This window comes from Enoplosus armatus, chromosome 20, assembly GCF_043641665.1.
Source record: "Enoplosus armatus isolate fEnoArm2 chromosome 20, fEnoArm2.hap1, whole genome shotgun sequence".
NCBI lineage: Eukaryota > Metazoa > Chordata > Actinopteri > Centrarchiformes > Enoplosidae > Enoplosus > Enoplosus armatus.
Window position 1 is genome coordinate 12942027 of NC_092199.1, and position 14277 is coordinate 12956303.

At 43.7% G+C, this 14277-nt stretch overlaps 1 protein-coding gene across 1 annotated transcript; it reads left to right on the top strand.

The window, feature by feature from the left end:
- Positions 1 to 2917: 2917 nt before the first annotated feature.
- Positions 2918 to 14176, top strand: fam20a (FAM20A golgi associated secretory pathway pseudokinase). The gene is made up of 11 exons (XM_070926677.1): positions 2918 to 3285; positions 4957 to 5150; positions 5603 to 5653; positions 7053 to 7131; positions 7446 to 7538; positions 11026 to 11141; positions 11717 to 11897; positions 12552 to 12661; positions 12748 to 12829; positions 12925 to 12984; positions 13089 to 14176. The coding sequence occupies exons 1-11, from the start codon at positions 2918 to 2920 to the stop codon at positions 13357 to 13359; spliced, it is 1605 nt and encodes a 534-aa protein (XP_070782778.1). The 3' UTR covers positions 13360 to 14176.
- Positions 14177 to 14277: the final 101 nt, after the last annotated feature.

Below are 14277 nucleotides of genomic sequence, written 5' to 3' on the forward strand. Positions count from 1 at the left end.
CAGCAAAAGGCTCATCTCACAGCATCTGGAAGGAAAAGTGAGCTTCCTACCTGTCCAGTCACATATAGACGAAGGTGCAGACATGAATGCTCTTTTTCTGCCTTCCTCTTATTTTATGAAGTCGTCTTGAAACTGTAAACTGAATATGTCTGTTTAAATATGTCATATGAACACTGTGCTGGCAATATTTCCATTTCAAAACAGCCTGTGATATACACTGCACTGGAAAACCACCTTCTTTTTCTCTTGCATTTAGCTTTTTTCTCATTCTTTTTCATTCATTCCAAACTCTGTTCACATTTCCTGATGTTTGCTCCATCTCATACTCATCTCTTCTTTAAAGGAATACTTCTGACATTTTGGGAAATAAGCTGAGAGAGTTAGATGAGAAGATTGAAACCACTCACATGCATGTACACAAAATCTGAGTGCCACGCTAGCCCCCTGTTTCCAGTCTTAACGCTAAACTGAGCTAAGCTGAGGGTATTTCCCAAAAATAGTGAACAACTGCTTCATTTTTAGCTCTCCTTGTAGTTGGGAAACAGCTGCTTCACAACACCCTGATTGTTGTAGTTCTTTTATCAGTGTGAAATTTCCGGATATTTGAGACTTCTGGGTCATTCATACAAACATCCAGACAGACAGACATCTGAGCCATCTCACCCATTTATCTCAACACCACCCACCCTGTACTTATCATCATGAGTCTGCTGAATTGCACAAATCGGTGATGCAAGACTCAATCCCCTATTTGTGCTTGTTTTCTTTCCATATTCGATTTTGCACTTCTTTGCATGTGCTTGCCCGCTCATCCCTAAAAACCGGGTTATTTTAAGCACCGGTCTGGATGTTTTAGCGGGGGAGGAAGCAAACCCAGAGAGCTCTCTGGAGTTTGTGTCTCAGGGATAAATACAAACAGACACAGCTGGGACAAACAGGGCAAGTCATCTCGACTGCACTTTTGCCCCCTCAGGCATCTGTACGACCACACCGCATTACTGAATTCTGCTAAATGTATTGTGTTGTCAGAAATGTCTTCTGTCTACTGATGAGCACAGATGGTTTGATATTTCAAATTTCAACCAAAAGCACATATCTTTACCTTTTTTGTGTGTGTGCAGTGGAATAAAAAATAAATTATATCTTCATACATTTCTCAGTTTGTTGTCCCTGGTGGTCTACAGTGGGATCTTTAGCTGTGGGATTTTCTGCCTTAAAAGTCTGTTTGAAAATACAGTTTCAAGAGACCACGTACAACAGACAGAAACTTAAAATGGAAAGCTCATTCAGTTGTGAAAAATGTGGCTTCCACTTGATATTTTTTATATCATACAGTTGGGTCAAAAGAACAAAAGCGCCTCTTTTTGTTTTTGGAGCTGTGGTCTTCGGAAAAAAAAAAACCCCTATAGGAGGCAGTCACCTACTTAGCTTGTGTGTGTGTGTGAGGGTGTAAAACAGAAGCTCTTCTACAATCTGGCTAAATGGCAGGTTAAAGCTTCCTTTCAATAATTTCCAACATCAGCAAAGACTTCTCTCAGCCTGTTTTCTCTTCAGAGAGGGTAAAACACCCTGGAGGACAACTCCCAGACATTGATGCGTAATTTTGCCAGACTTCCACACACACACAAACACATCAACACACACACACCCAAGCAGACGACAGATGTTCCAAAATACCACGGTAACAACAGCGCAGATGCAGGCTGGGAAATGCCCTGCGAGAGCTTCATTGCTTCAGTATAAAGCCGCTTAGGGCTTTTAGAGCCCAAACAGGCAACAAGCTGCGATCGTAATTTATTCACTGTATGTTTTCACAGGAACCAGAGAGGAAGAGAGTAAAGAAAAGGTGGCCTGTGAACGAGGGGAGGTGTCATTTCATTCCCCCTGAGTGTTTCCTCATTTGAAGTTGTGCAAGAACTGGTATTTTTTCCAGCGCTGCCTCCTCAGAACTTGCGTCTCTCTCTGTGGATCAGCGTGACAGGGAGAAAGTGAGGGATTCATGTGTGGGAACTGCAGCAGGAAGGAAAGTGCAGCTGGGAATTTTTGCCTGGAGCGAAGCAGACTGGAGGTCTGTGACGGGGGGAAAAAAAAGAAAGAGAGAAAGAGAGGTGAAAGGAAAAGAGAAGGGAGGAGAGAGGTAGAGAAGATGACAGGGGAGCAGGATGAACGTTTAAAGCAGGGGTGACATGAAGGGAGGAGGAGGAGATTTGATGAGATGAAGGAGGAGTGAAAGTGGACTTTACTTAATGAGGAGGAGACTAGAAGATGACAGAGGGAAGGGAACGGTGTCACCACACCTCCTTGGAAAAAATGGATGTCAAGGCAAGTCACACACACACCTGTAGGTCTACACTCGCAGCCAAAATCTTCCTGCCAATCTGTGAGAGAGTGGGCGTGTGTGTTTTTTACACCCTCATTGCACTCACTCTCAATCTGCTAACCTGTCATTTAATGTTTGTGTACATACCTGCTCACACACACCCACGTTGTACACACAGACACACACACTCCCTCTCTGCTCTCTCTCTCTCTTTCTCTTTCTCTCTCACACACAAACACACTCTCGCTGTCTCTCGTCCTCAGAGCAGCAGGTCCCTGGAAGCAGCCAAACTGCCGGTGACTGTTGCAAACACATGCTCGCTCTCAGCTCGGCTCTCTCTTCAGTCGCTGCCAAGGGAGGAGGAGGAGGAGGAGGAGGAGGAGGAGGAGGAGAAGTGAGCTTGGAAGGAACAGACTGAAACACACACATAGAAAGAAAGAGAGAGACTTGGACCAACCTCTGACTGCTTATCTCTCCCCTCTGCCTTGGCTGACTGTGTGAGAGACTGGAGGCAGCCGACAAGTGATGCCTCACACTCTCTGGAGCAGCACATAGCCAGGACTTCAGCTCCCACATTATCCTCTCTCTGTTTCAACGATGAGGAGAGACCGTCTCTTCTTGGCCGCGATCCTCACAGCCGTCTTCTCCGCTGACCTCTACTTCATCCTCTTGCCAAAGCTGTGGAGCACTGGGCGAGGGTCGGGACACTTTTGCACATGTGGTCCCAACAACATCAGCCTGCCCAGGCACGGGGGTCTCGCCACCCCCCAGCTCTCCAACTGGACTTCTGTGCCATTCCTGGATGGCACCACATCTGAGCCCACTGGTGGGGGCTCAAAGCTGGGGAGGCTGTTTGCTCACCCTCTGTACAACATCCAGACTCCGGTGCTGGAAGCGGAGGAGAGGCTGCTGCAGGCGGAGCAGTTGATGGAGTACTACAGGAGGAAGGTGTCACGCTGGGAAAGGTCAGTCTCTGGTGTCATTTTTGAAGATTTTAAAACTCACATTCAGACGTTGCTTATTTTGTCCACAGTGCAGTTGATTTTGCAATGGCTGACAAGTAACTCAATGTGAGTTTTGCAAGTGTTACTCAACTTTGTTGTGAAAGAAGAGGAGAAGATCTCACTGTGAAAGCACGTGTTGGGGCTTGACTGTGGTCGAGGGGCAGGGTTCACTGACATTACGGCCAAACCCACCGCAGCAGACGCACACAAACACACATCCACACACATAAACACAGTCGTGCCTTTTGCTCATGATAACAGATGTACGCCCACAGACAGACGTCAGGATGTGTAGACAATTCTGTGCGTCATAAAAGTCAAGTGGGCTGGTAGGCAGGAAGCCCTCGCAAACATGTCACTCTGAGCGTTCTTGTCTGGAACGCTCTCTTTAAGGTAAACAGGGATTTAAAGCTGCTAAAGCCCATCTTAATCTGTGGGAGCCGTGGCTGTCTTGGCTCGTGAGGCTGTCTGTCTATCCCGACACAGTGCACTCCCTCTGAGAGATACAGATTTTGGGCTCTTACGGTGGAAAATAAGAAGAAATATGAGCAATGGATCTCCTCTGTGCTGCTTTGTAAAAAAAAAAAAAAAACCCAAAACAAAACAAAAACAAATGGATAGCCCAACTTGTTTAAGACTTGCAAAATCTTGCAACAGCATCTCAACGCACCCAGGAGAGCTTTCTGACAGGGGCTGCTCAAATAACAACCGGTTTTATATGCAGGCTGAAAGTTAATTTCCTGGTCAACCTGTGAATTTGTGTGCGACCTTCCTGGCAAACGTTGCACCACTGAAACATTCTCCGTTTCCTCTTTGCCATCTCCTGTGTGACTCAACACTGTCTGTGGTCTGCACTTGTCCAGTGTCCTGATTACCCCTGATGGCCAACGAACAAACTCTGTTATCTCGGCGCTTTATCCAGCCTGTGATGGAGTGTGTTTGGGTTGGGAGATGACCGTCCCACTCGGCTCAGGCGATGTGGTGCCCCTCTAACCACAGACTTATTTGTTTTGGTCTTAAGTATAGCAGAGAGGAGAGGCGGCTGTGGAAAGTCGAAATTGTGTCACAAATGCTTTTAAAAACAATAGAGAGCCCATAAGATGTCAAATAAAATGCTATATGTGGATGAAAAATTGAGCTACAGGGGGAAATGGGCAAATAAAGTTATAAAACAGACTGTGTATAGTGAATTCAATAAATGTCTCTATCCCCATGCAGTTCCTCATATCCTCTTTCAGTCTAAACACATTCTTGTAACACCTGCTGCGTAGAAAACCAGTTGAATGCACTTTGCCACGGTTTTCTGGCACCAAGTGCCACTCCAAATCAGTGGTCTTTCCAAAATAAAATACTGCCCACACAAAATGTTGTAAGAAGTGATTCTAATTTGCCTGCCTGTAATAATTCCCAAGTGGTGGATGTTTTTTTTAAAGCTTGGCAATCCAGGTTTAGCAAGAGCACAGCAAGAGCCCTGGACTCTTTCCGTCGGCTACCTCATTATTGTTTACGTAACACGGCATTCACAACCTCTCTACAGCAGGAAAAAATGTGTGATAGCACTTTGCACGTTTTGAACAGTTTTTTGTTAAAGTTGTAGCATCACATGTATTCATTCAGCTCCTCACTCCTCAGGCATATGAAACTCTACAGTGAGGCAGCGGCTGTGTCCAACATAACTGTGACCGAGCGTGACGTGACCTTTGACCCGGACGCCACCTGGCTGAAGTTCCACTTGGGAATAAGCCGCTACGCTCTGTACTCCCGGGATGACCCCGCTATCCCACAACTCCTCAAGGAGATGCAGAGCATGGCGGTCGTCAGCGCAGGTGATGGATGGATGGGATTTAAAACATCTGTATGTCAGTGTAAAATTCAATGTAATCGCTTCATGGAATTTGGAGTAAAACCAAATGGTAGCCTCTTGGTCACTATTTGTATCACAGAACCTCGAGTCAAAATTAAGATATATGAATATCCTTTAGTTTTTTTCCTCTAACTTTTCACCTTCTGAAATTATGAGAAACTCTAAAGGTCAGTTTGCACTAGAACTGCGCCCTCTTCCTGTTTTGTGCCATACAGCAACATGTTTTCTTTTCTTTTTTTCTTTTTCTTTTCGAGTTAGTGGACAAAGTGCTGGATTGTAAAGGCTGTTGGAGATACTAATGTTCTGGCCTTGTGTACAGGTCCTTGTGGTGATGAATTATTGATGTCAAAATACCACATGTAGCACTTTTAATGTGATCAATGTTATGAGCTAACAAACCTTTATCTCTTACAGATTACACTCAAGATGAGAAGGCCCTAAAAGGAGCATGTGATTGTACCCAAGGTATGGTCAACTCACCACTGAATTACATGAGGCTGCTATATCTGTTTGGGTTTAGATGTTTCTTTATCTCATATCTCATGTTGTGTAGCTCTATATTTTGTGTACAGCGTGTAACAGAGTGATTGTTCGATCTCTGACTCGTCGCTTTGTTTCCCTCTTTTTTTGGTTTCCTCTCTTTTCTGCTGTGCTTGGCGGTACCGTCACAGACAAACACACTGCTGCCTTTGTGATAGTGAGGATTGTGTTTTCGTTTGGCACCAAAATTCAGATTTGTCTGTCTGTGTAAGACGCTCGCTCTGGGGCAAAAAAAACACTTCGTTCGTGTTCAAAGAGCAGAGCTCTTAATTAAATGTTTGATGTCTGCATGCTCTGAGGGAAGCCAATGTTTCCAGGCATCAACCTACACACCAGCCCCCACCTACGCTGCCATCTCCTACTGTTCCTCTGAGCAGCACGCAAGCCAAAGCTGCTAATGTATTGATGGATAATTGAATAAAAAGTGACTTTAATAGATGTTATTGTAGCAAGAAACTAGCAGGTTTCTGGTGGATGGAGTAATGATGCAGCAAGCTGAGTATAAGTAATAAGGCTTTCATAGAATGGATACCAATGCTGTAGAAAGCTGCAGAAATATGAACTTTAAAGCCAATTAGGATGGTAAGAAGAGTTCTATTTTTCAGTATTTTCAGTCTTAATAAAAGGAAGGTTTTATACTTTGTATTTTACCACCTTCTCACACTTTTTGTCCTGTCTGTGCCTCACCAGCACAGAGAAGTGGCTGACCACGCAAACATCAATCACTGCCAAGAAGAAATGCAACAAAACAATCCGTCCCGCCAGTTTAAATTTAACCTCAGAGAACTTTCTCATTATTTCAGTAACCGAAGAGTGACAGTGTTCGTCGGCCACAAAGGCTGTTTATGCCACTTTGGGCCTCTTTTCATTCATTTCCAGAAAAACTAGTGATTGTAAGCCTTTATATGATTGTTAACTATTAATATCCTGGAGTTTCACAGAGCGCAGCAGGGGGAAGGCGTGTGTGGTTAGTCTGGCCTACTGCTGTGACATAATATGCAGCCAGACAGAGAGAGAGGAACACAAGTCGCTGAGAGAACAGAGTGCAAGCTGTGTGACCAAACCCCCAATTACTTACAAAACAGGAAGATCTCGAAAATATTCCAGTTTGAGCTGGCCTCAGGAGCATTAATCTGAAAACCAAACATTGACTCAGCTAACTGATGTTCAGTGTTGTCAAGCTAGAAGTTGATACAGGGTGAGTCAGTTTCTATATGATGTAAAAGAAATGTGCGATAGGAAGTTGGTTGATCCCCACTAGTGTGTACCTGACATCACTGACCATCTTGTGTCTGTGTGTTCCCCTTCGGTCTCTCCGCTCCAGTTGTGAAGCCCAGTGGACATCACCTGAAACTGGCTCTGAAGTTGCAGAACTGCGCTAAAGCCATGTTCAAACCGATGAGGTGAGGACTGAATCCATGTTTAATGATGATTCCCAGGTCTATATCAAACACCATCAATGGATTTTATGCCAGTACCCATTAGGCGATGCATAGCACTTAAGGTTTCTATCCCACCAATACAGAGAAAATGTGCTTCTGTAATCCATTTTCAACATAAATTCGGTGTTAAATGTCACATTTTACATTGTGTTTAAAATGATAGTATTTGCTGTGTTGATTATATACTATAGACTACTGTAAGTGACAGCTTGATCACTGTGTGTGTGTGTGTGTGTGTGTGTGTGTGTGTGTGTGTGTGTGTGTGTGTGTGTCAGGCAGCAGAGGGACGAGGAGACTCCGGAAGACTTCTTCTACTTTGTTGATTTCCAGAGACACAATGCAGAGATTGCTGCGTTTCACCTGGACAGGTGCAGCCCTCCTCTCCACTCACAATGCTCATTATCACTTAATTTGTTTTTCCTGTTTTAGTATCATCTCGGTTACACTCCATATTTACACTCTTTTATTTATGAGGCGGTGGTGCTAGGGGGTAATTTTGTTTTTTGTTGCACATCTGTCATTTTATTGCTCCCAGTTATGGTTCTGGTGCATGCTGAAGTGCTACAGAAGTTTTTCTTTGGGCACAATCCGTGATGCAAATATGAAACTAAAAAAAGCAAGTAAAAATGAGGTAGTAATGGTTTCCAATGCTGTTTAATGATTGTGAACAGCAGTGTAACATGCTGTAGAGCTAGCAGCAGGACTCTAGGAATGGCATTGCCGGTCTGTCGATCCTCCACTTTGGTCCAGGATGAAATAGCTCAACAATTACTGAATAGATCGCCATGACATTTTGTGCGGATATCCATGGTCCCCAGAGGATGAATCCTGCTGACTTTGGTGATCCCCTGACTTTTCCTCTAGGGCCACCATGAGGCTAACATTTGCAGTTTTGAGTGAAGTATCTCAACAACTATTGGATAGACTGATGACGCTAATTAGCAGATATTAGCACATACTAACACTCTAAATTATACTATGATGGTGAACAGGGTAAACATTATACCTGCTTTGCATCACCATGTTAGCATTGTTATTGTGAACATGTTAGCAGGCTGACGGTAGCAGAGAAGGAAGCTATCACTCATGTTTAGTCTTGTTGACATTTATACGGGGAAAAAAATCAGTGCAATTATCAAATGCATTCTAATTTATTATGTCGTAGAGGAGCTATGATGAAATTAGATTGTAAGAAGGAGAGGCAACATTCCTGTAGTAGCATACCACTGATGAACAGAAACAAAATGCAGTCGTCTAAAAAGAATCCTAAATGGTCTCCAACAAATAGATATACAGTGGGGCAAAAAAGTATTTAGTCAGCCACCAATTGTGCAAGTTCTCCCACTTAAAAGATGAGGTCTCCAATTTTCATCATAGGTATACCTCAACTATGAGAGACAAAATGAGAAAAAAAAATCCAGAAAATCACATTGTCTGATTTTTAAAGAATTTATTTGCAAATTATGGTGGAAAATAAGTATTTGGTCAATAACAAAAGTTCATCTCAATACTTTGTTATATACCCTTTGTTGGCAATGACAGAGGTCAAACGTTTTCTGTAAGTCTTCACAAGGTTTTCACACACTGTTGCTGGTATTTTGGCCCATTCCTCCATGCAGATCCCCTCTAGAGCAGTGATGTTTTGGGGCTGTCGCTGGGCAACACGGACTTTCAACTCCCTCCAAAGATTTTCTATGGGGTTGAGATCTGGAGACTGGCTAGGCCACTCCAGGACCTTGAAATGCTTCTTACGAAGCCACTCCTTCGTTGCCCGGGCGGTGTGTTTGGCATCATTGTCATGCTGAAAGACCCAGCCACGTTTCATCTTCAATGCCCTTGCTGATGGAAGGAGGTTTTCACTCAAAATCTCACGATACATGGCCCCATTCATTCTTTCCTTTACACGGATCAGTCGTCCTGGTCCCTTTGCAGAAAAACAGCCCCAAAGCATGATGTTTCCACCCCCATGCTTCACAGTAGGTATGGTGTTCTTTGGATGCAACTCAGCATTCTTTCTCCTCCAAACACGACAAGTTGAGTTTTTACCAAAAAGTTCTATTTTGGTTTCATCTGACCATATGACATTCTCCCAATCCTCTTCTGGATCATCCAAATGCTGTCTAGCAAACTTCAGACGGGCCTGGACATGTACTGGCGTAAGCAGGGGGACACGTCTGGCACTGCAGGATTTGAGTCCCTGGCGGCGTAGTGTGTTACTGATGGCAGCCTTTGTTACTTTGGTCCCAGCTCTCTGCAGGTCATTCACTAGGTCCCCCCGTGTGGTTCTGGGATTTTTGCTCACCGTTCTCGTGATCATTTTGACCCCACGGGGTGAGATCTTGCGTGGAGCCTCAGATCGAGGGAGATTATCAGTGGTCTTGCATGTCTTCCATTTTCTAATAATTGCTCCCATAGTTGATTTCTTCACACCAAGCTGCTTACCTATTGCAGATTCAGTCATCCCAGCCTGGTGCACGTCTACAATTTTGTTTCTGGTGTCCTTTGACAGCTCTTTGGTCTTGGCCATAGTGGAGTTTGGAGTCTGACTGTTTGAGGTTGTGGACAGGTGTCTTTTATACTGATAAAGAGTTCAAACAGGTGCCATTAATACAGGTAACGAGTGGAGGACAGAGGAGCCTCTTAAAGAAGAAGTTACAGGTCTGTGAGAGCCAGAAATCTTGCTTGTTTGTAGGTGACCAAATACTTATTTTACCGAGGAATTTACCAATTAATTCATTAAAAGTCCTACAATGTGATTTCCTGGATTCTTTCCCCCCATTCTGTCTCTCATAGTTGAAGTGTACCTATGATGAAAATTACAGGCCTCTCTCAAGTGGGAGAACTTGCACAATTGGTGGCTGACTAAATACTTTTTTGCCCCACTGTAAATTAAAACTACGTCTCCTGGTGCCAACAAATAAACCACCCAGCCTACACAAAGATTGCAACATGTTTGCCCAGCCCAGGATTTCCAAACGAGCTGATCAGCATAAACCACGGACTATAGACAAACACGAGAACACGCACGCACGCACGCACGCACACACACACACACACACACACACACACACACACACACACACACACACACACTCTTTGTGTAATTGCACATTAGCTGAGGTTATTCAGTCTCAAACACAGTCATCTGAGCTAGACGGTATCATTAAGAAGCCACACACAATGATTAGTCATCACTTCGCCTCACAACACAGAAACAACAGGAGTGCCACACCGACAACTCAGACAATCACTGCAATTCTGCAGAGGCATTATTATACTGTACATGTGCTCGTACTTTAAACATCTATTAGTCTTTAACATGTAAGAATCTTTAACAGTGTCACCAAACTCAGACAGATCATTTCTCTGCACTCTCCTTTTTTTAATTTATGAGGGGGTGTTTTTAATCTGTTATCTCTCTCTGTTGTGTCTGCGTTGGCTGCCAGGAGCCCTTATCATTATCGCTGGTAATCAGCAGTTGGGGAATGCCGACGATTCAGCTTCACGCAGTTTGTTATTTGATTAACGTTTGTGGGACATGACTGAAATATGACCCTCCGGGGAGGTGTAATCTCTTGATAGTGTAGATGAACGCAGCCAGCTACATTATACAGCGTGGAGACTGTCAAAAGGGTATATTCATTGATAAGAATCAGTAAAAATGAACTGTGGGCATCTGTGAAATGGGGTAAGGAGAGTGAGTTAAAAAAAATACCATCATCTTCAGAGGGCTCACATTACATTTACAATAAAATTATATATGCATGAACTGTGTGAACTCTTTCTTGCACAAGAAACTGAGACGACTTGTTTCTATTGAGGTTTTCTTCTGAATCTCATCAACCTATTTGTTAGGATCCTGGACTTCCGGAGGGTCCCGCCGGTGGCTGGCAGGCTGGTGAACGTCACAGGAGAAGTCCTCCAAGTCACCCACAACGAAGACCTACGAGCCGTCTTCTTTACCTCACCAGGTAAAGAACCAGCAGGGCCTCTTTTTAAGGAATAGTTTGACATTTTGGTTGAAACACGCTAATTAACTTTTGATTTACATGAGAAGAGGGTGCCGTCCTGGGCCCTTTGCTGCACATCATCCCCTCTTTATCTCATACCCTTCCTGTCTCTCTCTATCAATTAAAGGCAAAATGCCCAGAAATAATCTTTAAAAAGTCTGTGCTCTAACATGAAGTGCCCCTTTTCAATTTCTTTTTGGTTCCATTTTAAACTTTTATGCCAAACTGTTTTTATTCCTGATAAGGGTGAAACAGTGTTCAGCAGCAAGGTGACATGTTTATTCTATATCGTGCCAATATCAGACTTTTAGTAACACTTTGATATCTACAGTATGTCCCCATATCTTTGCAAATAACACACATCAGTATAAACCCGAGCCTGTCTGTGAGTTATTTTGCTTCTGGTTTGTTTTTCTGGCTGGTGACACAGCACACAGTCGGGGGGAGAGGGTGCAGAGCTGATCAAAAAAGCATGTAATCGTATGTGAGCAGGAAACTCATTTTGTATTCCATCATTTTGCTCTGCTTCCCCACAGCGAACAACACATGTTTTTTCGCCAAGTGCCTGTACGTGTGCAAGACGGAGTACGCGGTGTGCGGCGACCCCGACCTGCTGGAGGGGTCCCTGTCTGCCTACCTGCCCGGCCTCAGCATCGCCCCCCGCATCTCCATCCCTAACCCCTGGATACGCTCCTACACCTTCACAGGACGAGAAGAGTAAGACCTCAGCCTCTGTGCACTCAGTACTTGATAAACTGTTGTCTTGAGTTGCACTATAATACAGTGACACTTGCCGTCGTATCTTTTACTGACTATAATCCAACTGCAGTTGAGATTGTTGGTGGCCTCCAGTCAGATTGTAAATTCTAGTGTTTTCAAAATAAAAGACTAGATTTCCCATAAATCCTATTGATGCTGAATCAAATTGGATGTTTATCTCTTTGGTCAAAGGCTTTTCAACTGAGGATAAAAGAGGTGTGCTTTTTTTAATTCTACCCTTTCTTTCTTTGCTACACCACCCACTATTTTTGTAAACTACGAAGTCAGTTTGCACCAGACTTCCTGTTTTGTGCCATAAATCTGCTGAGCGGGTTTTTTCATGAAATCCACCCCAGTGACACACAATATAAAATGCAGTATAGAGGCTTAGAGAGGCTGCCCATATACTCAATGATGCCGGGTTACATCATTGTGATAATGTCTCTAAAAATCAACATGGCAGTGATATACTTATCTTAAAACAAAGAGGTCGTAAGGGCTCATTTTAGACAGTTTTCTCCAATTGTGTCTGGTCAAAAATAATATCCAAATGCAGTCAACAGCTCCTGGATCAGAACTTTTGAATTATGTCGTTCATGTCTGTTTTTAAAGGTGGGAAGTGAATCCCTTCTTCTGTGACACCATAAAGCAGCTGTATCCCTATAACTCCGGCAACCGGCTCCTCAACATCATAGACATGTCCATCTTCGACTTCCTCACAAGTATTTTATTCGACTTTCTACTACTATTCACATACTGTAAGCACTTACTGTCTACAATTTTTCAATACATTTCTGTAACCTTACAGGCAACATGGACAGGCACCACTATGAGATTTTTACCAAATTTGGGGACGAAGGATTCCTTCTTCACTTGGACAACGCCAGAGGGTGAGACGACAGAACGTCACAGAACATAATTATAATTAGTATTATTGTGAAATGATGCTTTGTGGTGTCATTTCCTTATCACGTCTTGTGCTCAGGTTTGGGAAGCACTCTCAAGATGAGATGTCTATCCTGGCTCCACTATCTCAGTGCTGCATGTAAGCTTGTCTCCACATTTGTTTGTGGGTTTATAATGGAGATCTTTTTAAAGAAGCGAAGAGGTTTTGGGAGGAAAATGAATTTCTCTTCTCCCGTTCCTCAGGATAAAGCGCTCCACACTGCTGCGGCTCCAGCTCCTGGCCCGACCGGAGTTCAGGCTCAGCGATGTGATGAGGGAGTCCCTGGAGGGAGACCCTTTACAGCCGATCCTGACGGCCCCCCACCTCTTAGCGCTGGACCGCAGGTTACAGAAGGTCCTCCGAGTGGTCCAGCGCTGTGTCCGGCGGCTGGGTGAGGACGAGGTTATCACCAAGGACTTTGTCAAATCCTCAGCGAGACCTCAGACTGCCACAAACACCAAAAAGGTCACGTAACAGAGGACGAAAGGGTCATCGCTCCTCCTCCTCGTAGCTGCTCTTTGGACTTTGGACACCTCTTGAGCAAACAAGGCTCAGATGGTTTCGATTTAAGGAACAAGCCATAAATGGAAGACGCTGTGAAAGGGGCTTGTCAGAGACAGAAGAAATCTGCAGGCCTCAAATTCCTTTCACAGAGGGAGCTATACCTTTTTATTACCTTTTGTTTCTCTCTAGGTCATAAATTCCCCCTAAGGGTGCGTTTTATGACAGGGCTCTCACTTTTCATGTGCACTTACACCCTCAGGGGGGTTAACACATCTAAATTAAGTCCTTTTAAAGGAACAATTTCACCTGGAAAATTAGCTGGGAGAGTAAAAACAAAGCTGTGATGCACTGGATCAGTCAAATTAATGCTGGTGATGAATATTGTGATTATAGAAAGATTTTTGTGTCCATGTGATGTTATAATTATAAAATAAAGTTATTTTATGTGAGGGCATGGTGCAAGCTTTGAAGATGATTTATCACCTGCAAGTAACATAAGTGTGTGTGTGTGTGTGTATGTGTGTGTGAGAGAGAGAGAAAAGTGCTACCTATTAAACAGCCATTTAGTTTACTCCACCCGTTTTCCAGACTTGTAATTCTTCTGTCTCATCAGAGTGTTTAAACAGCTTTACGACGGCACTGTCAACTAAAACAGGCTGAGACAGAGCAACAGCTGACCTGAAGTAACTGAGAAACGTGTTATATCATACCACTGTAATAATTCTTTTAAAAAAGCCAACTTTTCTTCTTTCTTCTATAAATCTGCGAATGTGTTTTCCTCTGTGAACATGTCTGAGCTTTGGTCTTTGTTATTTTCTTTGTTCTTGTCCGACAAACCTGTTTATGTTCCAGGTCTCCGTGTGATGTAAAGTCAGATGAATAACCACA

Coding starts and splice junctions, on each gene's coding strand:
- fam20a (XM_070926677.1), top strand. CDS start 2,918: ATGAGGAGAGACCGTCTCTTCTTGGCCGCGATCCTCACAGCCGTCTTC. Junction 11,142..11,716: donor CGTCTTCTTTACCTCACCAG/GTAAAGAACCAG, acceptor GCTTCCCCACAG/CGAACAACACATGTTTTTTC. Junction 12,985..13,088: donor CCACTATCTCAGTGCTGCAT/GTAAGCTTGTCT, acceptor CCCGTTCCTCAG/GATAAAGCGCTCCACACTGC.